The 24,248-nt window shown below is 38.2% G+C and overlaps 2 protein-coding genes and 1 pseudogene across 2 annotated transcripts; all 3 read right to left on the reverse strand.

The window, feature by feature from the left end:
* Window positions 1-704: 704 nt before the first annotated feature.
* On the reverse strand, window positions 705-2,935 carry LOC135229133 (olfactory receptor 5D13-like; annotated as a pseudogene).
* A 3,845-nt stretch (window positions 2,936-6,780) lies between these two features.
* LOC135229134 (olfactory receptor 4C15-like) lies at window positions 6,781-9,064 on the reverse strand. Its single transcript, XM_064278916.1, has one exon. The coding sequence runs from the start codon at window positions 8,870-8,872 to the stop codon at window positions 7,943-7,945; it is 930 nt and encodes a 309-aa protein (XP_064134986.1). The 5' UTR covers window positions 8,873-9,064; the 3' UTR covers window positions 6,781-7,942.
* A 10,136-nt stretch (window positions 9,065-19,200) lies between these two features.
* On the reverse strand, window positions 19,201-20,278 carry LOC100656261 (olfactory receptor 4C15-like). The gene has a single exon (XM_010601646.3). The coding sequence runs from the start codon at window positions 20,276-20,278 to the stop codon at window positions 19,343-19,345; it is 936 nt and encodes a 311-aa protein (XP_010599948.2). The 3' UTR covers window positions 19,201-19,342.
* Between the last annotated feature and the right edge of the window lie 3,970 nt (window positions 20,279-24,248).

Genomic DNA, 24,248 nt, shown 5'->3' on the forward strand with positions numbered 1-24,248 from the left:
ATGTTTCTGCCATTTTTTAATTTCTGTTAAGTTTTAACTTTCAACTCAAATTAATATTTGTGTATGGTGTGAGGTAAGACCTAAGGTTATTTTTTCAATAGGAGTATCTCATTGTTCCCAAATTATTTTGTTGAAAAAGTATCCTTTCTCTGTTGAAATTTAAATGAGAAAAAATGTATGAGTATATTTGGACACTATTCTATTCCATTGATCTATAGGTATCTCCTTACTCCATTAGCCTATTATTTTAATTATTCAAATACTTTCTTTAGAAAAAAATGATAAAATGAATATGAGGCTGGTAAAACAATACTTTAATTAAATTGGGTTTCCTAGTGAGCAGGCCATATTTTTTATTTAACAGATGAATTCTGCTATTCAGTGTAATAACTATCAAAAGGTTGCCTTGTGTACAAGACACCATAAGCTGAAGCACTTGTTAAAGCCACCTCTAGAGGACAGAATTTCTGTTTAGAATTCTAGGGGAATATGCTGGATTTGTGCATATTTGATAAACTAGGAATTTGATTTACTTTGGGAACACACATAAAAAATTACACCATATGTGGTAAAGTATTTTAAAATAATTCACATATATTGCAACAAGTTGAGAATTTTATTTTATTTTTTAAATTTTTGGTTTACATGTGCTTTAGAGCTATTTCACTAAACATTGATGTATGGAAACATCAGTCATCATAAAATCATACATATGCTACTACTGTAGATGTATTAACTCACAGGCTACTGGGTAAAATAATCTGAATAATAAATTATACTATGCGAGTTGAACAATCTTTAACATAATGAATCAAATTATTTTTGGAATGTAAAATACTGAACCTAACAATATCATGGTGATTGAAAAAGGAGTTTTGTTTTAACTAATTTTCTGAATGTGTCCGTCACATCCTTGTTCCTAAGGCTGTAGATTAACGGATTCAATGTGGGAATCACTACAGTATAAAACACAGAATCCACTTCAATTATGAGCCAGGAAGTTTGGGGGTTAGGGATACAGTAGAGGAAAAGGATGGTCCCATGGAAGATGGTGATGGTGGTCAGGTGGGAGGCACAGGTAGAGAAGGTTTTATGGCGTCCACTTGTAGAAGGCATCTTCATGACAGTGATAAAAACGAATACATAGGAAGTAAAGATGATCATCAGGTTGCTCACCTCATTGATTATGGTGACAATAAAACACAGCATCTCACTGATGTAGGAGTCCAAGCAGGAGACGGAAACAATTACAGAGTGGTCACAGACAAAATTATTTATAATGCTAGACTCACGATAAGTTATTGTGAGAAGAAAGTATGTGAGTGTCAGAGAGCACACTACACCCCATGTGTAGGACCCAGCCACCAGCAGAACACAAAGCTTCTATGACATAGTAGTGGTATACAGCAAGGGGTTACAAACTCCCACAAAACGGTCATAAGCCATCGCCGTTAACATGAATGTTTCTGCCACTCCAAATATGCAAGCAAGACAAAACTGCATGATGCAACCAGAGAAAGAGATAGTTCTGCCTTCCACAATCAAGTTCTCCAGCAGTTTGGGTGTAACTACAGTGGAATAACAGAAATCCACAAAAGACAAGTAAGTGACTGAGGAAAAAGTACATAATCGTGTGGAGTTTTGGATTGATCCTGATAATTATTATCATGTCTAGATTCCCCACCGCGGTGACTGTGTAGGTGGACAAGAAAGTCAGGAAGAGTGGAACCTGGAGTCCTGGGTATTCTGAAAAACCCAACATTATAAAAGTGGGTATGATACTTTGATTTCCTTCGGATAACATGATTCCTGTTGGAGAAAAAACACAAGTTGACTAGGAAGAAGCAGAGAGAGGAAAGAGGTTTCATGTGGTTCTGTGGAGAGTGATATGAAACAGTGAGTCTCAAAGTATGGCCCCCAAATCAGCAACATCAGAATCATTTGGGAACTTATTAGGAGTGCAAATTCTTCAGCCCTACTGCCAACCTCCTAAATAAAAACTCTGAGATGAGGCTCATAATTTGGGGTGAAATCAGGCCTCCAGGTGATTTTGTTGCATGCTAAAGTGTGAAAAACACTGGTGTGAAAAATATATAAATGAAGAAAACCTGTTGCCATTAAGTTGATTCAGATTCATAGAGACAATATAGGACAGAGTAGAACTGCCCCTTAGGGTTTTGCAGCCGATCTCTCAACCACTACACCAACGAAATCCAAAACCAAACCCTTTGCCATCAAATAGAGTCCAACTCATACTGAACCTATAGGACAGAGTAGAACTGCCCATAGAGTTTCCAAGGAGAGTTTCTAAGGTCAACCATTAGACCACCAAAGTTTCCACTACAACGACAGGGCTCTCTCTCTCTCTCTCTCTCTATAAAACTTTGGAAGTACTGGTGGTGTAGTGGTTAAGTGCTACAGCTGCTAACCAAGAGGTAGGCAGTTCGAATCCACCATGTGCTCCTTGGAAGCTCTATGGGGCGGTTCTACTCTGTCCTATAGGGTCACTATGAGTTGGAATTGACTTGACAGCAGTGGGTCTTTAATATATTACTCTTGTTTTTTTTATATACATTACATATACATATAACTATTTAAATGCTAGTCTTTGTTAGTATTATTAATATGAAACTAACATATACATATAGGGCATAAAAGAAATTAAAGAGACCAGAATCCAGGGTGGTACAATAAAAGCACAAAAAACCTTTAAAAATTTTAGAATTATTTACTTTAAAATTTTCCACCTTGTCTAGGCATAGCATGGAATTAAATACTTACAGAATTTTTGAGTTGAAATATACCTTAAAATGTATCTAGCCCAACTTTTCACTTAATAGTTCAGATTTCTACACATAACCTTATCCCTGAGATGCTCGTGTAGTCTCTGTCATCAAAACCTCCATCAGTGGTACACTGACTCCTGAATATTTTATGGGGTTTCTATTGATTGTTGTGCTTAACTTTTATTATTAATTAAATTTAATTAATTAAAATTTTATAAGTAGTAAAAATTAATTTCTTTCTTATGCATATGTGTGTATACACACACATATATATATATAGTTTCAAGAAAGCATATCTATCTTATATTCACCAACAATAATTCCATTAAAAAAAATTCTACACTGCAAATTATATATTTTCTTAACCAATACGAAGCAAGCCCTCTTTTATGATGAGATAAACTTGGCAATGAGAATAGTAACACACAAAATGACTGTCCCCAGGATATAGACATGAGGCTGGAGCTAAAACACATCAGTGATCTGTCTCAACTTTATAGCTTTGCCTGGACTCAGCCCCAGGAGTGCCTACTTTACATGTACTACAAGTAGCCCCGACACAGAGTATTTGTCGTGAGCATATTCTTCCCAATAACAAAAGGGACTGGGTAGATACATTTTAAACATCCATTATTGTTCACGCTATTTTAATAATTAAGCTCTCCCTCAACATTTGAACATATACCCTATTTTAACTAGGCAAAACCCTGGCAAGTTAGGGAGATGGCTACTATCCCTGCTACTACTTAAAACACTTATTAGGTCCATAACAAAAAGATACACAGAGAAAACTTTGACATTGTGCCCTAGCAATTTAAAATAAACGTGTTGAAAACCTATGGATTAGAATTAGGATTTTATTCAAATGGAAGCTAGGACGAGGGGAGTTCAAAATCAGCAAACATCTCCAAAGTCTTCTGCCACTTTTCTCTATTAATTCTCAATAGTGTCACCACTGCCAGTTTCTGCAACACACGGTATAATTCTCAGGATCATTTCATGCCCTGTTAGTGAAAATTCAAACAGGTCCAACCATAAAAAGGGATCTATTACATTTTTTAATCCGTATGAGCTGGTGTTCCATGTTTTCTACCTTAACAGAAAAATACCAGAAGAGAACTGAACTGACCTGAAACCAGGAGTTTTTGATTAATTAATTTAATGAGGATTTCCTTTTAAGATTAATGAATTCCAGGCATTTTTCTTCTCAGTAATTAAACATTCTTTAAAAAACTAACAGACCTGAGGTTTGTAATACAAGTGACAGTACATTTAAATGAGTGTGCCAGGAAAATGGCATTTTATTTCCCAGATATAAGAAATATCAGAGATTAAAAAGAAAAAAAAAAAAAAACTGAACCCAAATCCACAGTCCAAAACTTCCCAGTCTCTGGGATTTATATCCGCTGCCATGACCGTGAGTCGCTATGAGTCGGAATCGACTCGATGGCACGGAGGGTTTGGGTTGCCATGACCGTGGAGATATAGACCCCAGAGAATCATAACTAAAACATTACTCAGTGAGCCACTAACCAAGCAATTAGTTGAAATTCTCTCTTGTGTCATTGCGGTGGATGTATTTTCTTTAAAATCATTAAGGGTAATTACTGAATCTATTCCATTAGTCTTCTTTTAGAAATTAAATTATTAAAAGAATTCATATTTCTTGAAGAAAACATGAACTACAGAGTTTGAAAAAAGAACATATAAAAAATAAATAGCTGCTATTAACTGTATTGCATTTGAAATTCTACATTTAAGTTTATAGTGGAGAAATGTGCAAAACTACCTTAACCAAATGATGAAGGTTACCATTATGAGTGATGCCATGGGCATATCATGCACTCCCTGATATGATGTGATGATAAAGGCACTTCTCCTGTGTGAAAGTCTTCCTCAAAACTCAAAATCCCAACTTAATCACAGAAAGCCATCAGGCAAACTTAGATTTGGGGACATTCTATAAGATATCTAGCCAGTGCTCTTTAAGATTTTCAAAGTCAAGAAAAATGAGAAAAAAGTTAGAAACTGTCACAGACCAGATGACACTGGAGAGACTATAGCTAAATGCCATGTGATACACTGAATTAGATCATGAAACAGAGAGAGGACACTGATAGGAAAACTTGTGAGATTTAAACACAGTATGGAGTTTAGTAATACTAACACACCAACAATCAACACCCATGGAAGCAGCACTCAAGACATGAAATGATGTATTGCATTGGGAAAATCTGTGACAAAATAACCTCTTTAAAGTTTAAAAAGCGAAACGTCACTTTGATGACTAAGGTGCATTTGAATCAAGCCATTCTATTTTCAATCTATTCATATGCATGTACTCCATGTGTCTGTCATTTGTCATACTGTGGGGGCTTGCCTGTTGCTCTGTTGCTGAAAGCTATTCCACCAGTATTCGAATACCAGCAGGGTCACTCATGGCTGACAGGTTTCAGCTGAGCTTCCAGACTAAGACAGAATAGGAACAAGGACAAAGCAGTCTACTTCTGAAAAGATTTAGCCAGTGAAAACCTTATGAATAGCAGTGAAACATTTTCTGATATAGTGCCTGTAGATGAGCCCCCCAGATTGGAAGGCACTCAAAATACGACTGGGGAACAACTGCTCCCTCAAAGTAGAGTCGGCCATAATGATGTGGATGGAGTCAAGCCTTTGGGACCTTAATTTGCTGATGCAGCCTGACTCAAAATGAGAAAAAAAACAGCTGCAAATATCCATTAATAATTGGAGTGTGGAATGTATGAAGTATGAATCTAGAAAAACTGGGAATTGTCAAAAATGAAATGAAAAACATAAACATCAACATCCTAAACATGAGTGAGCTGAAATGGACAGGTATTGGACATTTTGAAGCAAACAATCATATGGTCTACTATGCCGGGAAGGACAACTTGAAGAGGAATGGCTTTGCATTCATTACCAAAAAGAACACTTCAATATCTATCCTGAAGTACAATGTTGTCAGTGATAGGATAATACCTATAAACCTACAAGGAAGACCAGTTTATACAACTATTATTCAAATGTATGCATCAAACACTAAGGCATAAACAGTATACAAAACATTATAAAGAATGTAGAAGAAAAACTAGATAACTGGGAGCTCCTAAAAATCAAACACTTATGCTCATCCAAAGACTTCGCCAAAAGAGTAAAAAGACTATGTACAGACTGCAAAAAAGTTTTTAGCTATGACATTCCTGATCAGCATCTGATCTCTAAAATCTACATGATACTGGAAAACTCAGCTACAAAAAGACAAGTAACCCAATTAAAAAATGGATAAAAGATATGAATAGACACTTCACTAAAGAAGACATTCAGGTAGCTAACAAATATATGAGGAAATATTCACGATCATTAGCCATTAGAGAAATGCAGATCAAAACTAAAATGAGATTTCATCTCACTCCAACAAGGCTGGCATTAATCCAAAAAACACAAAATAATAAATGTTGGAGAGGCTGTGGAAAGATTGGAACACTTCTATACTGCTGGTGGGAACGTAAAATGGTACAACCACTTTGGAAATTGATTTGGCACTTCCTTAAAAAGCTATTAATAGAACTACCATACGATCCAGCAATCCTACTCCTTGGAATATATCCTAGAGAAATAAGAGCCTTTACACGAACAGATATATGCACATCCATGTTTATTGCAGCACTGTTTACAATAGCAAAAAGATCGAAGCAACCAAGGTGCCCATCAACAGATGAATGGATAAATAAATTGTGGTATATTCACACAGTGGAATACTACGCATCGATAAAGAACAGTGACGAATCTGTGAAACATTTCATAACATGGAGGGACCTGTAAGGCATTATGCTGAGTGAAATGAGTCAGTTGCAAAAGGACAAATATTGTATAAGACCACTATTATAAGAACGTGTCAAATAGTTTAAACTGAGAAGAACACGTTCTTTTGTGGTTACCAGAGGGGGGAGGGAGGGAGGGTGGGAGACGGGTATTCACTAATTAGATAGAAGATAAGAACTACTTTAGGTGAAGGGAATGACAGCACTCAATACAGGGGAGGTCAGTACAATTGGATTAAACCAAAAGCAAAGAAGTTTCCTGAATAAACTGAATGCTTTGAAGGCCAGTGTAACAGGGGCAGGGTTCTGGGGACCATGGTTTCAGGGAACATCTAAGTCAATTGGCATAATAAAATCTATTAAGAAAACATTCTTCACCCCATTTTGAAGAGTGGCGTCTGGGGTCTTAAACGCTAGCAAGCAGCCATCTAAGATGCATCAATTGGTCTCAACCCACCTGGATCAAAGGAGAATGAAGAACACCAAGGACACAAGGTGATTATGAGCCCAAGAGACAGAAACGGCCACATGAACTGGTGAATACATCATCCTGAGACCAGAAGAACTAGATGGTGCCCAGCTACAACTGATGACTGCCCTGACAGGGAACACAACAGAAAAACTCTGAGAGAGCAGGAGAGCAGTGGGATGCAGACCTCAAACTGTCATAAGACCAAACTTAATGGTCTGACTGAGACTAGAAAGACTCTGGTGGTCATGGCCCCCAGACCTGTTGGCCCAGAACAGGAACCATTCCTGAAGCCAACTCTTCAGACATGGATTGGACTGGACAATGGGTTGGAGAGGGATGCTGATGAGGAGTGAGCTTCTTGGATCAGGTGGACCCTTGAGACTATGTTGGCATCTCCTGCATGGAGGGGAGATGAGAGGGTGGAGGGAATTAGAAGCTGGGGAAATGGACACGAAAAGAGAGAGTGGAGGGAGAGCATGGGCTGTCTCACTAGAGGGAGAGTAATTGGGAGTGTGTAGCAAGGTGTATATGGGTTTTTGTGTGAGAGACTGACTTGATTTTTAAACTTTCACTTAAAGTACAATAAAAATTAACTAAAAAAAACTGCAAAAAAAAAAATCAACTCTCCTTAGTTTACATAAAAGGATACTGAGCTGCCAACTCTGAGATGATGAGTAATCTGAGGATGCAAAGAGCATTTCCAGACCTCCACATCAGTGTTTTTGTGTTGTATTACATTTCCTTCTGTCTTACAAGGTCCATTCCCTACAAAGTTCTTGTCTGAGCCCATTTTGATTTCTTTCTTCTGGAAGGTTTAATTTGTTATGTTTAGTGTTTTATTTTTAATTAAAAACCGCCAGCAATTTGGTCCACAACTTCCTTATGGCATTTTTCACTTCCTTATTCCTGAAAGTGTAAATCACAGGATTGAGCAGGGGAGTTACAATGGTGTAAAATATGGCCACCATCTTATCGAAGGAAAAAGCAGATGGAGGTCGGGCATATAGAGATATGCATGGGACAAAGAATAAAACCACAACAGAAATGTGAGATCCATAGTTGGCAAGAGCTTTCCTCCGGCCTTCAGAGCTATGTGTTCTTCGCGAGAACAAGATGACACAATAAGAGATAAGCAACAATGAGAACTTTATGATGCAAATAAACCCACTACTGCCAACCACCAAAAGGCCAAGTATGTGAGTATCAGTGCAGGCAAGCTCCAGTAATGGGTACAAATCACGTAGGAAGTGATTGCTGACATTGGGGCCACGGAAGGGCAGCTGGAAAGTAAAGAGAATTTGTATCACAGAATGCAAGAAGCCTCCTGTCCAGGCTACCCCCATCAGGATACCACAGAGCCTCCCGTTCATGAGAGAGAGGTAGCGCAATGGCTTGCAAATGGTAACATAGTGGTCATAGGCCATGGCAGAGAGAATAATTATTTCAGCACCAGCAAATAAATATTCAGCAAAGAGCTGGGTCATGCAACCCTCGAAGGAGATGGTTTTCCTCTCGTGGAGTGAGTCTACAATCATCTTTGGGGCGAATGCAGAGGAATAGCACACATCCAGGAAGGCCAGAAAGGCCAGAAAGACGTCCATGGGGGAGCCCAGGAGTGCTGGGCTGCTGATAATGGTCACCACAATCAGCAAATTGCCCCCAACAGTTGCAATGTAGGAGAACAAAAATATAACAAATCCTATTTTTTGAACATTTGGATTCTGTGAAAGCCCCAAGAGGACAAACTCAGTTACAAAGCTTTGATTTTGCATGATGTCAGAGGAAAAGGCGGAAGCTACCACAGTGACCTTGAAGAATCTGAAATTATGAGAAAGAGATATTTGTCTCAGAATAATATATGGTATTAACTAGTCATCAACAGGTTGGTGCATCCATAAGCAAAGTTATTTTAAGTGCTTCTATTTTTGTTGAGAATATGAAATTAGAAATTTCTTGAAGGTGGTAGTGAGACATCAGGCAGGATTGAGCTTAAATACTTTAAAATAGAGCTTCAGTATGAGGGAAGGGAAACACTCATATGTGGTAGGGATGAAAAAAAAATTTTTTTAATCTAGGTGCTGACTCTGATTAGTCCATATTGGCTACCAAAAGTGACTTGTTGACAAGGAGTCTGAAACACATCGAAGCTCTGAAGAAAGGAGGACCGTAATGTCTTACTCTTGCCTGTTATTGGCATGGCAAGGGAACAAGCATGACTTGCAAGGGAAATGCATCTCTCACCTGAAGATTGCCTTACCTACAAATAGAAGAAGAGATAACTTGCAGTTTAAGAGGCACTTGGAAATCATACCTATTCTCTCAAATATTTCTTTATAAGTCTGAGCTGAACTGGACATTTATGATGAATTAATTAATTCCTTATAAAAAATAAAGGCCTGTGGAAAAGTGCCTAGCTGTATGCTTAGCAAGTAATAAGTTAAGTGCTGGGTTGATCTTTTAATTCATCATTTTAAAATGAAAACAGAAACTGATAAAAAAAAAAAAATACCTACTTCAAAATGTTGTGCTGATGACTAAGTAAGGCAATGGAAAGAAAGCAATTTCTGAGTGCCTAGTGTTTTTTTTTTTTTTTTTAGTGTTTAGGATACAGTCCATGTTAAGTCTTATTATCCATGTGTTACTGGTAACAAACTCATCGTTTGAGAGGTTATATTCAAAAGAATAACAGAGGTAGATTTGGATTTTCTGGCTCCAAAGCCCAAGTTGGTTCCGCTGAATTAATATGGAAAACCAAAAAACCAAAACCAAACCCAGTGCCATCGAGTCGATTCCGACTCACAGCGACCCTATAGGACAGAGTAGAACTGCCCCATAGAGTTTCCAAGGAGTGCCTGGTGGATTCGAACTGCCGACCCTTTTGTTAGGAGCTGTAGCACTTAACCACTACGCCACCATGGTTTCCTTAATATGGAGAGGGATGAGAATTTTTTTTTTTAGGGAGAACTTCAGAGCAAGGATGGCCTTTTTACAGTCTCCATTCACCTCTGAAGGTTAAAATCTTCTGATTCCTTTGTTCATGCATAAATGAGTCACCTAAAGGCAAAGAAACTGCAAATGATTTATAATCAGAGGGTAATGGCCTTATCATATACATTGTTGTTGTTGTTGTTAGGTGTGGTCGAGTGGTTTGGACTCATAGCAACCCTATGCACAACAGAACAAAACACTGCCCGGTCCTGTGCCATCCTTACAATCGTTGTTATGCTTGAGCTCATTGTTGCAGCCACTGTGTCAATCCAACTTGTTGAGGATCTTCCTCTTTTCTGCTGACCCTGTACTCTGCCAAGCATGATGTCCTTCTCCAGGGACTCATCCGTCCTGACAACATGTCCAAAGTAGGTAAAACGCAGCCTCGCCATCCTTGCTTCTGAGGAGTATTCTGGTTGTATATCTTCCAAGACAGATTTGTTTGTTTTTTTGGCAGTCCACAGTATATTCAATATTCTTAGCCAACACCACAATTCAAAGGCGTCAACTCTTCTTCAGTCTTCCTTATTCATTGTCCAACTTTCAAGTGCATATGATGCAATCGAAAATACCATGGCTTGGGTCAGATGCACCTTAGTCTTCAGGGTGACATCCTTGCTCTTCAACACTTTGAAGAGGTCTTTTGCAGCAGATTTGCTCAATGCAATGTGTCTTTTGATTTCTTGACTGCTCCTTCCATGGCTGTTGATTGTGGATCCAAGTAAAATGAAATCCTTGACAACTTCAATCTTTTCTCTGTTTATCATGATGTAGCTCATTGGTCCAGTTGTGAGGATTTTTGTTTTCTTTATGTTGAGGTGTAATCCATACTGAAGTCTGTGGTCTTTGATCTTCATTAGTAAGTGCTTCAAGTCCTCTTCACTTCCAGCAAGCAAGGTTGTGTCATCTGCCTAATGCAGGTTGTTAATGAGTCTTCCTCTAATCCTGATGCCCTGTTCTTCTTCATATAGTCCAGCTTCTTGCACTATTTGTTCAGCATACAGATTAAATAGGTATGGTGAAAGAATACAATCCTGACACACAGCTTTCCTGACTTTAAACCAATCACTATCCCCTTGTTCTGTCTGAACAACTGCCTCTTGATCCTTGTAAAGGTTCCTCATAAGCACAATTAAGTGTTCTGGAATTCCCATTCTTCGCAGTGTTATCCATAGTTTGTTAAGATCCACACAGTCGAATGTCTTTGCATAGTCAATAAAACACAGGTAAACATCCTTCTGGTATTCTCTGCTTTCAGCCAGGATCCACCTGACATCAGCAATGATACCCCGGGTTCCATGTCCTCTTCTGAAACTGGCCTGAATTTCTGGCAGTTCCCTGCCGATATACTGCTGCAGCCATTTTTGAATGATCTTCAGCAGAATTTTGCTTGCATGTGATATTAACGATATTGTTCTGTAATTTCCACATTCATTTGGATCACCTTTCTTGGGAATAGGCATAAATATGGATCTCTTCCAGTCAGTTGACCAGGAAGCTGTCTTCCATATTTCTTGGCATAGATGACTGAGCACCTCCAGTGTTGCATCTCGTTGTTGAAACATCTCAGTTGATATTCCATCAATTCCTGGAGCCTCGTTTTTTGCCAATGCCTTCAGAGCAGCTTGGACTTCTTCCTTCAGTACCATCAGTTCTTGATCATACGACACCTCTTGAAATGGTTGAATATCGACTAATTCTTTTTGGTATAATGACTCTGGGTATTCCTTCCATCTTCTTTTGATGCTTCCTGCATCATTTAATATTTTCCCCATGGAATCCTTCACTATTGCAACTCGAGGCTTGAATATTTTCTTCAGTTCTTTCAGTTTGAGAAACGCTGATCATGTTCTTCCCTTTTGGTTTTCCATCTCCAGCTCTTTGCACATATAAATTGCACATGATAATTGCTGGTGATTGGAATGCAAAAGTTGGAAACAAAGAAGAAGGATCAGTAGTTGGAAAATATGGCCTTGGGGATAGAAATAATGCCAGAGATCCAATGATAGAATTTTGCAAGATTAACTACTTCTTCATTGCAATTGCCTTCTTTCACCAACATAAACAGAGACTATACACATGCACCTCGCCAGATGGAACACACAGAAATCAAATTGACTACATCTGTGGAAAGAGACGATGGAAAAGGTCAATATCATCAGTCAGAACAAGGCCAGGGGCCAACTGTGGAACAGACCATCAACTGCTCATATGCAAGTTCAAGCTGAAACCGAAGAAAATCAGAACAAGTCCACGAGAGCCAAAATATGACCTTGAGTATATCCCACCTGAATTTAGAGACCATCTGAAGAATAGATTTGATGCATTGAACACTAGTGAATGAAGACCAGACGAGTTGTGGAATGACATCAAGGACATCATCCATGAAGAAAGCAAGAGGTTACTGAAAAGACAGGAAAGAAAGAAAAGACCAAAGTGGATGTCAGAGGAGAACCTGAAACTTGCTCTTGAGCGTCGAGCAGCTAAAGCAAAAGGAAGAATTGGTGAAGTAAGAGAACTGAACAGAAAATTTCAAAGGGCCTCTCAAGAAGACAAAATAAAGTATTATAATGACATGTGCAAAGAGCTGGAGATCTATACATACTCATCATAAAACCAAAAAAAAAGCTGCTGAGGAATCAATTCTGACTTAAAGCAACACTCTAGGACAGAGTAGAGCTGCCCCCACTGGATTTCCAAAGAGTGTCTGGTGAATTCAAAACGCTGACCTTTGGGTTATCAACTGAGCTCTTAACCATACACATAATATACATATATAAATTGACAGCAACTATGAGTCAACCAGACAATTCCATCAACTCCTGACTTCATTTCCCATAGGTAGACACAGCTTTGAAGGATGACTGTGTCCTCCTCACCTGTACACAGAGTAGAAGTTTATCAGTCAAACAGTTTACATAATTATGTTTGATGCACATAGATGAATGTACACTTTTATTCTAAAAGTGAAATCAGGTGGGGGAAGTTTTACAACAAAAAGTGATGCAGTGACATTTCTAAAAATAAAATTTTGGAAGTGTCCAAAATGTTCACTATGAGTAGGAACTGACTTGGTGACACCTAACAACAACAAAGATGAATAAAAGAATAGTGGGGCTTATTGTGAGAATTACCAATGAACTGATTTTGATGAATGTCACTTAGATTAAAGAATAAAATTAACAAATATTCAATAGTATAGGTTAATGTCTTCTGTTCGCTTTCTTTAAACAGCCATTTCCTTATCTTCCCGGGAGCCTTAGTCCACTGTGTTTTTGATCCAGATTATTATTATCACTTATTTCAGCAATAATTATACGTTGTCTGTCTACCTAAGCGTATTCCCTTCCCTAATAACCTGGGAAATCTCTTCTCTTCACTTTGCAGACGCTTTTCTCTCTTTCAGTGTTGCTCCACTGGTTTCTCTAAACATCTCATCTTATACTCTATTCCTGGACTTAAAAAAAATACTAACCCCTCTCTCCGCCTGTATACTTCCTGATGGATGTCTGAGCCTTATTTGTTCTCTCTTAGTAGTTTAGTTTATTTTAGGAGAGAGACGCAAGGTGCCCCAACTAGCACCACAGCAGTTCAGAGCTTCAGTCATTTAGACATTTTTGAACAATTTTGAGACAGAAACCTAGTGCTACCTATGACATCAAACACACTTAGGAAAAATTTCAAAGTCAAGGCTCTGCTCTGTGATTTGAATAAATCATATTTCCTTACTGTCAATGCCCTGCCCCGAAATATTTCTGGAAACATTAAAGGAGATATTATATATAGGAGCTGCGTAAATGAAAAAGCAGCACTCAAGATACCAGGCTCCTATAACAGTATACTTTAAAATCTCAGACAAATCCCACTTTTCAGCCTAAAACTCCAGGATGGGAAGAGTATTAGGGGAGAAATGATAAATGAGAATATATTCAGAAAGCATAAATAAAATGCCATATCGAGAGCTAGGAAAAAATATGAACTTCTTGCACTTTTAAGTTATTTGGATTTAACTTGAAAATGACAAGCTGAAGACAGATCTAGTTTCATTAGATTTTAAGTAATTGGTACTGTCAACCCAAAAAAAGGTTTCTATTACTTTAGCTGTTATTTGTGCAGCATTAGTTATGCATTACTTCTTATGTTTCCACAAACTTTGCTAATACCATTATCCCCTTTATAAATGAGGTGCCTGAGAACCAGAGAGATGATGTAACTAGCCCAAGTGTGCACGTCATTGATAAACCCATGTATTATACTTGGTAGCCTGAATGCTACACTCATACTTTAAGTGCTACATTACACTTTGAAACTCCCTCAGAAAATGCAAAATTGTGAATTATAAATCTCACCATGTATCAGTTCCTTGAAAACTCTGGTGATGGCAATCTCATATTCCTCATCGAGAAAAGTCCATTCAGTGGCTGGATAAAAGGTGCAGGTTGTTCCCAAGCCTTTTTTCTACACCTGAAAGAGAAAGAGCTTCACAGGCACACAAGGTGGAGAATATTCCCCACAGCTTCTGAAGTGCTGCCTTCAACGTGGTCTCAGGGAACAAAAAATAAAGATTCAAAAGTTTTCTACTTTAGTTGCAGCTAGAATTTAAAGAAGTTTCCCAGAGAGGACATGAACCTATAGTACTGTCTCTCAGTTGCCCCCTGGGGTTTGAAAATTTCCCGACAATATGAGTCTGCAAGACATGGTTTTATGTGGTCTGACTTGCTTAACTGTTTGCAAAACTTTTATGTCCCTGAGTAATCAGGGTTTTTTTTTTTTTTTCTCCTGCTTTTTTTTTTTTTAGCTGTTCTTGAGTTTCTATTTGAAGGTGCTTACATTTCTCTTTATGTTCAGGAAGAGAACACTGTGTATGCTGGGATGGAAATGCCTATGTTCTTATTAAAAGCAAGAGCTGAGTTCTGGGATAAGGCACAGCATCAATCCATGAGGATAGCATATCTAGTTCTCAGGTTTGGGGACCAATGAATGCTTATTAAAGAATAATACATTTCGTGTATAAATATGCAAAAATGTATAAAAACCAACCAAACCAAACCCAGTGCCATTGAGTCGATTCCGACTCATAGCGACTCTAGAGGACAGGGTAGAACTGCCCCATAGAGTTTCCAAGGAGCACCTGGCAGATTCGAACTGCCAACTCTTTGGTTAGCAGCCATAGCACTTAACCACCTTGCTACCAGGGTTATAGATTAATACAAATATTATCTCTTTTTCTCAATAACTGATCCCTATTTTCCATGACTTTGAAACCAAGAGCCTGGTTTCTGACTCTGAGTGGAACAAATGGTTAACACACTTAGCTACTAACCCAAAACTTTGAAGTTCAATCCACATCTAGGCACCTCAGAAGAAAGGCCTGGCCATCTACTTCCACAAAATCAGTTCTTGAAAACCCTATGATGTACAGTTCTTCTCTGACACATACGGGTTCCCCGTGAGGCAGATTAGACTTGATAGCAACTGTTTTTGTTTTTGTTTTCTAAGAATTTTTTCTCTTTTCCTTTAATTGGAAAAGAATGAATGACAGATCCATAGAAGTTTGAGGGGAAGCCTGGATTTGACCCATAAGGCCACTTCAGAAAGGGGTCAGAACAGTTTGTTGCTCCATGTAATCTTTAAACATTTTACTTTACCTATTTATATGGCTATTCGTACCCCACAAAAGATGCAAAATTGAAGTGATTCATCAGAAAAGTCAAGGCCTAGAAGCACCTTCACATCAGTTGCCTATGGGATTAAAGAATGTGTGTTGTTTTCTTTTTATTAAAATATTAGATGTCTGCCTCAACCAGAAGAACTGGCCAATATGGACCACACATACTGTGATACAGACAGAAATCCCCAGGGAACTGCCTGAGTCACGGCATGGAGCCTGTGGAAGGTCTGGGTGATCTCGCTAGGTAGCAGCAAGAGGGGCACTCAAGGTAAAGAATGTCTTCCCCACTCTCAACACCCTCAGTCAGAGCATGGAGAGGTGAGAGCTGATAAGGGCCCACACACACAGCACAAGGCCAAGGAGTAGCAGGGGACCATTTTTATCCCAGAGCCCTGAACATGTGCTATGTCGCCCAAACTTAGCATGTCAACACCACTCTGGTAACTCAGTGTGGTGCAATCCTGTGAAAAAAAATAAATACCCAACCTGCAATAATCATTTCCTTGCCAGATGACCCAACTGGAGCTAGGGTCCCAGCCACAGGACTTGGCATAACATCGTTGGGGCTGAACAAGAGCTTATGGAGGCTGCTGGTTGACCCCATGGATGGGCTAGAGTATGGAACAGCAACTTGAAAAGGAGAAATAGGAAGGGGCCCATGCAGTCAAGTCCAGGTTGGGGAGCCTCGTCTGGAAAGCACCTCCAGCTTCCCAATACTTGGCATTGGAGAGCTTAGAAAATTTTCAGAAGACACTCCAAAGTGTGGAAGCAAGGATAGTGTTCTGCTGTCCCAGGTCTAAGGGTAACACATTGCTGTTATTTTGATACCATACTGCTGTCTAAAATATCAAATCTCTAAATCTATGAACATAAAGTGACAATTGATGCAATTTATAGAGTCAGGGGAAAGATAATTATTCCAGACAGAGGGAATAGCTTATGAATGCACAGTCCCTATGGAAAGAACATGACTCGTCACTAAGAGGAACAGAAAGGGGCCACATGGACTGGAAGATCAGTCAGAGGTTGTCTATGAGAGAGGAGTTCAGAGAGGTACGAGAGCAGCAAGATTACTGCTGTCTGATCCTCAGCAACTGTAATGTTTTTACTTACCCTGAATGACATGGAGTGCAGTTGCAGTCATGATATGATCTTATTTATGGTTTTAAATCATTTCTCTGTGCTGAGGGTAGAGTATTGGGGCAGAGGGTTCAAAGATAAAAGCAGGGAGACTATGTAGGAGGTAATTGCAATAATCCAGGTGATTACAATGATGGCTTGGAATTAGGTGACAGCTCCCAAAATGATGAGAAGCTCTTGAATTTGGGATACATGTTAAAGTTAAAGCCAACAGGATTTCTGGATAGAGTGGATGTGGGGAATGAGAAAATACAAACAGATCAAATGTGCCAACAGTCAAGATGAAGGATGATATGGGTGGAATCAATCTGGGGATGGGAGCAGAACCAGGAATACAGCTTTGGATTTGTTCAGTTTGAGATATCTATTTGTCATTTAGATGGAGATACCATGAAAGCAGGTGGATGTCCAGATTTCAAACTCAAGGAAGATTCTGGGACTTAGATATTAATTTGGGAACCTTGGTCATGTAAAGAGTATGTGAAGGCAGAGGACTACATCAACTGGGTTAAATGCTGCTTATAGATTTAATAAGATGAGAAACTGGCAATTGCTGTTAAATTTTATGTTGCAGAGGTCTGAGTTGTCCTTGAGAATAGGATTTTCAGATAGTATTAGGTATTAAAGTGTGACTGACAGGAGTTTAAAGAGAAAGGAAGAAGAGAAATGGGAGACAGGCATCATCGTGATCCCTTGAGTTCTGCTGCAAAAGAGGGAGAATGAAAATGAGGTATTACATAAAAAGGAAGTGGAGTAAAAAAAAAGGTTTCTTTAAGGATGAGAGAGGTAATGAATTGCTTCTTTGTTAATGTAACTATTCCAAGAGAGAGGGAAACATAGATGAAATAAAAGACAGAAGACATTCTTAGACAAGTAAGTGTCCTTGTGTAAGCAGTGAGAAGATGACATCCCATGCAAAAATAAAGAGAATGGTTGCCTTTGGTAAGGGTCACAGACACTTTGTTTAAAACAGCAGTTAAGAAGGCAGCATATAAGTGAATGGAGGCTGGTAGAATGATAGATATAGTTGTAGGAGTCTGGAAGTTCTCTTTTGATGGTTTAAATTATCTCAATTTAATATGAAGGAAGTACATCAATGTTTCCCATTAAGTTTGACACTTGTGGTAGTTTTTTAGGCAGATACCGTTCTTGAAATTAAAGTATCCTTCTATTCTTTTCTTTGCTAAACCTTAGTATCATGAAGAGTTGTGAATTTTTCCAATTCTAATACAAAGGTGATCATATAACTTATCAGCTGGTATTAGTAACAAGAAGTCCCGATAATAAAAGAGTAAGACCAAGATTTGTTTCAGATGTCAAGATGCCAAAAAAAAAAAAAAAAAAAGTCAGACATTGAGCTGTTAAATAACATGCTTAACGAGTAAAGTCTATTTAACGTGAACTAATTTGGGGATCCCACAGAATGATACGAAATTTGTGAGAACTAATTAACAGGGAATATCACAGCATTAAAGAACAGAACAGTTCATAAATGTAATAGATGATATAGATTCTGATATTATTTTTTAGCAGTGACTTAAACAAGTTGAAAATTTAGTTCTCTCTTACATAAATGAAGTTTGAGCCAAGTAGTATGGGGCTGGTATTACAACTCTATGTTAGGGATATGGAATCCTTCAGTGTTGCTTTTCCGCTAACCTTAACACACATCCTCATGGTCCAAAATGGCTGCCTGAATTCCCACAATGATTCCACATTCACAGAATTATCATTTAATATACCACCTTCATTTATATTTTATTGGCCTTAATTCGTCACGTGGCCACACCTAACTACACTGGATGCTGGGAAATGTCTTTTAGCTAGGAAGAAATGCGCCTTAAACAAACAAACAAACATTGCCATCCCTTGAATTGTGACTGGAAAGGTTTCCAGATTTGTGATCTTTATAAGGAAAGCAGACTGCCACATCTTTCGGCTGTAGAGCAGGAGATGGTTTCGAACAAACACTCCTTACATCAGCAGCCGAGGGCTTACTTACAGTGCCACCAGGGCTGCTCAACTAGGATCAGTACTCTACAAGTAAACTTTTTTTTTCAGTTAAAATAGCTTCAGGAAGTTCCTATTCCTGATATCTAAGATATTTTTTTCCTTCTTTCCATAAAAGTTTTTCAAAGTATGGTTTGAATGGCAAGAAGCTTAATAATCTGATTCCTGACTTTTAGTGAATTCTTTTCATTATTATATTCTAAACAAACATAAAATTCAACTCTCCTCAGATTCCCTAAGACGATACTGAACTGCCAACTCCAAGATATGAGTGACCTGAGGGTGCAAATAGCATTTCCTGACCTACCCATTAGTATTTTTCTGTTGCATTACATTACTGTCAGCAATACAGTTTCCAGCCCCTATAAAGTATTTGGTCAAGCCCATTTTGATTTCTTTCCTCTTGAAATTTAATTTTTTTAAGTTTAATGTTTTATTTTTCATCAGAAACCACCACCAATCTGGTCCACAATTTCCTCATGGCATTTTTCACTTCCTTATTCCGGAAAGTATAAATCAAAGGATTGAGCAAGGAAGTTACGAAGGTGTAAACTATGGCCACCATCTTGTCGAAGGAGAAAGCAGACGGAGGTCGGGCATACACAATTATGCATGGGACAACGAATAAAACCATGACAGCAATGTGAGATCCACAGGTGCAGAGAGCTTTCAGGCGTCCTTCAGAGCTATGAGTTCTTAGCAAGAGCAAGATGACACAATAGGAGATGAGCAACAAGGAGAAGATTATGATGCAGATAAACCCACTACTGCCAACAACCAAAAAGCTAAGGATGTGAGTGTCAGTACAGACAAGCTTCAATAATGGGTACAAATCACATAGGAAGTGATCGATAACATTGGGGCCACAGAAGGACAGCTGGAAAATAAAGACAATTTGTATCACAGAACGTAAGAAGCCACCCGTCCAGGCTACCCCCATCAGGATACCACAGAGCCTCCAGTTCATGATAGAGGGGTAATGCAATGGCTTGCAAATGGCCACATAGCGGTCGTAGGCCATGGCAGTGAGGATAATCACCTCCACTCCAGCAAAGAAGTGCTCAGCAAAGAGCTGGGTCATACAGCCCTTGAAGGAGATGGTTTTCTTCTCATAGAGAGAGTTCACAATCATCTTTGGTGCAAATGCAGAGGAATAGCAGGCATCCAGGAAGGACAGGAAGGCCAGAAAGAAGTACATGGGGGATCCCAGGAGTGTCGGGCTTTTGACAGTGGTCACCACAACTAGCAAATTGGCCCCAACAGTTGCCATGTAGCAAAACAAAAATACAACAAATTCAATTTTTTGAACACTTGGATTCCATGAAAGACCCAAGAGGACGAACTCAGTTATAAAGCTTTGGTTTTGCATATTTCAGAGGAAAAGGTGGAAGCTAACAGTGACCATGTAGAATCTGAAATTATAAGAAAGATGTTTGTCTCAAACGAGTATATGATATTAGCATAGTCATCAAAGTATTGGTGAATCCATAAGCAAAATTATTTTAAGTCCTTTGTTGCTGTTAAAAATACAAAAAAAGAAATTTCTTGAGCTATGAACCAGAGCTGAGGTTAAACTCTTTAAAACAGCCAGAGTTTCAATATGTGGGAATGGAAACATTCATATGTGGTAGGGATGACAAATAGTTTTTAAAGTGGGTGCCAGTTTTGACTTGTTAGGAGTGGCTACCTTGAGTGAAATGTTGAGGAGGATTCTGAAGCACATCCAAGATCTGAGGAAAGGAGGACTATAATGTATTAGTTATGCCTCCCATTGACAGGGCATGGGAACCAGGATGACTTGCAGTCTCTCCAGGAGACTGCCTTACCTACAAATAAAAGAATAGCTAACATGTATTTTAAGAGACATTTGGAAGCCATGCCCACTCCCCCAAAAGTTTCTTTAAAAGTTTGAGCTGAACGGGGCCTTTAAGATGAAGTACTTCATTCCGTATAAAAAATAAAGACCAATGGAAAAAGTGCCTAACTGTATGCTTAAAGAAAATGAGTATATATTGTTTTTTTTTAATTCAGCATTTTAAAATGAAAACTGAAACTGACAAAAATAATAATACCTACTTTAAAATGTTGTGTTGTTGACTAAGTGAAATAACGCAAGGAAAGCAATTGCTCAGTGCCTAGTTTCTAGGATACAGTCCATATTAGATTTTATTACCCTTAATAACCTTAATTTGGGAGGTTAAGTTAAAAAATTAACAAAAGGTATATCTGGGATTTTCTGCCTCCAAAGTCAAAGTCCATTGCACTGGATCAATAACAAGCAGTGAGAATGTTTCTTTTCGGGGAGAACTTCAGAGCAAGGATGGCCTTTGTATAGTCTCCGCACAGATCTCAAGGTTAAAAACCTTCTGATTCACTTGTTCATGTTTAAATTAGGCACCTCAGGGAAAAGAAATTCCACATGATTTATGATCAGAATGTAATGGCCCTACCATATAAATAAATATCAAATACATGTACAAAGGGAAACAACCATGGAAGTGAAGAATAGAAACAATATATTCAACATAAGCCAGTCTTAAGACTTTTCTAATTCTTAACCAATTGTTTATACAACGTGACCTAACATGATCAAGCGCAACTCCTCAAGGTATATTCATTCCAAAATTATATAATGTTATTGTAAAATAGTAAATACATTGCTTCCCAAAGCATCTGCCAAGACTACGATAAGGGCCAATTTTGTAAATGTGAGAGTGTTGGTTATCCCAAAGAACTGTTGCAAACTGTGGTTATTATTATCTCACTCAATAAACCAGCTGCTTTCCCCATAGAAAGCATTTCCACGTTTCAACCAGATAATTATTTCAACTTCTGACTTCATTTTCCATAGGTAGACACAGCATTGAAGGATGAGCGTGTCCTTGTTTGTACCTATAATAGAAATTTATCATTCAAATCATTTACATAATTATATGTTTGCAAAAGAGATGAATAAAATACTTGTGGGGCTTATATCAGTAAACTGATTTTGTTGAATGCCACTTAGAATTGACAAATAAAACTAATGAATACACAATTTTACAGATCGATGTCCTCTGTTTGCTTTTAAACAACCATTTTCCTTATGTTCCCAGGGACCTAGGCAATCCTAAATTGTGCCAGCACTGTTAACTCCATATCTAGCTGCAAGCTGTTACCCAGAAACAAACAAAATAAAAACATAAAACCAACCCAAAAGGGTCATTGGGTCTGTCAACAAACATATATTAAAATATAAAGATTATCAATAGAATAAAGGGTTAACCTAACCACAGAAGGCCATAACCACAACAGGTCAATTTATTTCTCAGGATCCATAGGGATTCAAACACTAAGAAACTGTATCAAAGGGGTAGGACTGAGTGCTTTAACTTGTTGGATGGACTGTGGAAGTGCCTACCAAAACTAAACTAAGTGACAATTTACCTCAGGAAGCAAGTTAGAGATCTACCCAATATCACACATAGCCCACATCACAGACAGCAATTATCATATGACAGACCCCGGACCCCTGAGCCAATAGACCAAACTGTTAGAAAAGATAAACAAGAAAAGCTCACCCAATCATGATCTTAGTTCTTTGTATTTCCTAAAACCAAAGATAGTATCTAAGTAATTTTCTTGTAGGCAATTATACCAATGGCTGTGAAGAACCCCTTGAATCACTATTGCTCATAATGAATCAGCACCTGTTAAAATTGTATAAAAAGCACTTATTGATTATCCTTCTTTGGATTTTGGTTTGCTTGTAGCCTGAGTGTTTGCAGCCAATTTCCCTTTTTTGTTGTCTGATACGTCACAACAAAAAAAACTCTGTCACAGAAGGCTTTAGTGGAGGATATCACTCTACAACAGATGTAGGATTCAACAGTGGTCAGTTTAGCCCAAGACAAAAGTAAGGGAGACAATGCACTGAAATAAGTAAGAACATCAACTCCAGACTCATACAGGCTTGGGTTCAAATCCAAGCTCTTCTATTTAGTTATGGCTCATGGAAGAAGTTACTTCAAATCCTTGGTTTCCACCTCTGAAAAGTGAGCTAATAAGAATGCCTGTTGTTAGAATCAGATAACACAATACAGATAAATACATTCAACAGGAGATCAAGCCCCCAGACCACTGACACAGAGAAGAATTGTCAACATTTTTACTTGCACTTAATTCCCCTTTTACCATGAACAGGGCTGACATGTGCTTTTACTGATAAACTCTTTGACTCTTTCTTTTATTACTTTAAAAATGGAAATTATTTTATTTGGTCACAGTGTAGATATGCCAATTTTTTTTTTTTTTTTTACTACATAGCACTTTTAAATAACCTTTGTAATCCCTTAGTACCTGTGAAACCCACATGAATCCACTCCTACTTCAGGCAGCTTCTTTATACAAAGAAAATCAAGTTTTCTGTAAAAAAATTATATTAATGATTAAATAATTCTGAAAATGCAAAAATGTGAATTATAAATCGCACCATATATCGTGTTTTTTTTTGAAAATTCTGGTGTTGCCAATCTCCTATTCTTTATGGAGAAAAGTCCATTCAGTGGCTGGATAAAATGGGAATGCCATTTCCGAGTCTTATTTCTACATCTAAGAGAGAGAGAATGTCTCACAGGCACACAAGGCAGAGAATGTTCCCCATTGCTTCTCAACTGCTGTTTCTAATTTGCTGTCATGGAACAAAACACAGAGAAGCAAAGGTCTCCTCCTTTATTTCCAACTGGAATTTAAAAAGGTTTCCCTGAGACAACATGAACCTGTAGAACTGCCTCTCAGTTGCCCCTGGGGGTTTGAAAAATTTCAGTCAGCATGATTATCCCAGGCACTTTTAAGTGGTTTGAAGTATTTAAGCATTGGCAGCATCGCGAGGTCCCAAATTAATTGTGATTTTTTTTTTTTTAATCTCCTTCTTTTATACCTACTCCTGAGATTCTATGTGAAGATGTTTTCACTTCCCTTTCTGTTCAGGAATATAACCATGTGTATGCTGGAATAGAAACGCCTATGTTCTTACTAAATGCAAGAGTTCAGTCCTGTAATAAAGCACAGCATCTATACATGAGGACAGCATGTGCTGTTCTTGGGCTGCGGTAGCAATGAGTGCTTCTTAAGAAATATTTCATATACAAATATGCAAAACTATATAGATTAATCCAAATGTTATTTTTTTCTCTACATACCTGATCTTGATATTCCATGACTTTAAAACTAAAAGCCTGATATCCGTCCCTGGGTGGTATAAATCGTTAAAGCACACACCTGTTAACCAAAAAGATGGATGTAAAAGTCTACCTCGAGACACCTCAGAACAAGGTCCTGGCCATCTACTTCCAAAAAAT

This window comes from Loxodonta africana, unplaced genomic scaffold, assembly GCF_030014295.1.
Source record: "Loxodonta africana isolate mLoxAfr1 unplaced genomic scaffold, mLoxAfr1.hap2 scaffold_100, whole genome shotgun sequence".
Classification (NCBI taxonomy): domain Eukaryota; kingdom Metazoa; phylum Chordata; class Mammalia; order Proboscidea; family Elephantidae; genus Loxodonta; species Loxodonta africana.

Excerpts from the sequence above, each read along its gene's own strand:
- LOC100656261 (XM_010601646.3), bottom strand. The coding sequence starts at position 20,278 with ATGCAAAACCAAAGCTTTATAACTGAGTTCGTCCTCTTGGGTCTTTCA.
- LOC135229134 (XM_064278916.1), bottom strand. The coding sequence starts at position 8,872 with ATGCAAAATCAAAGCTTTGTAACTGAGTTTGTCCTCTTGGGGCTTTCA.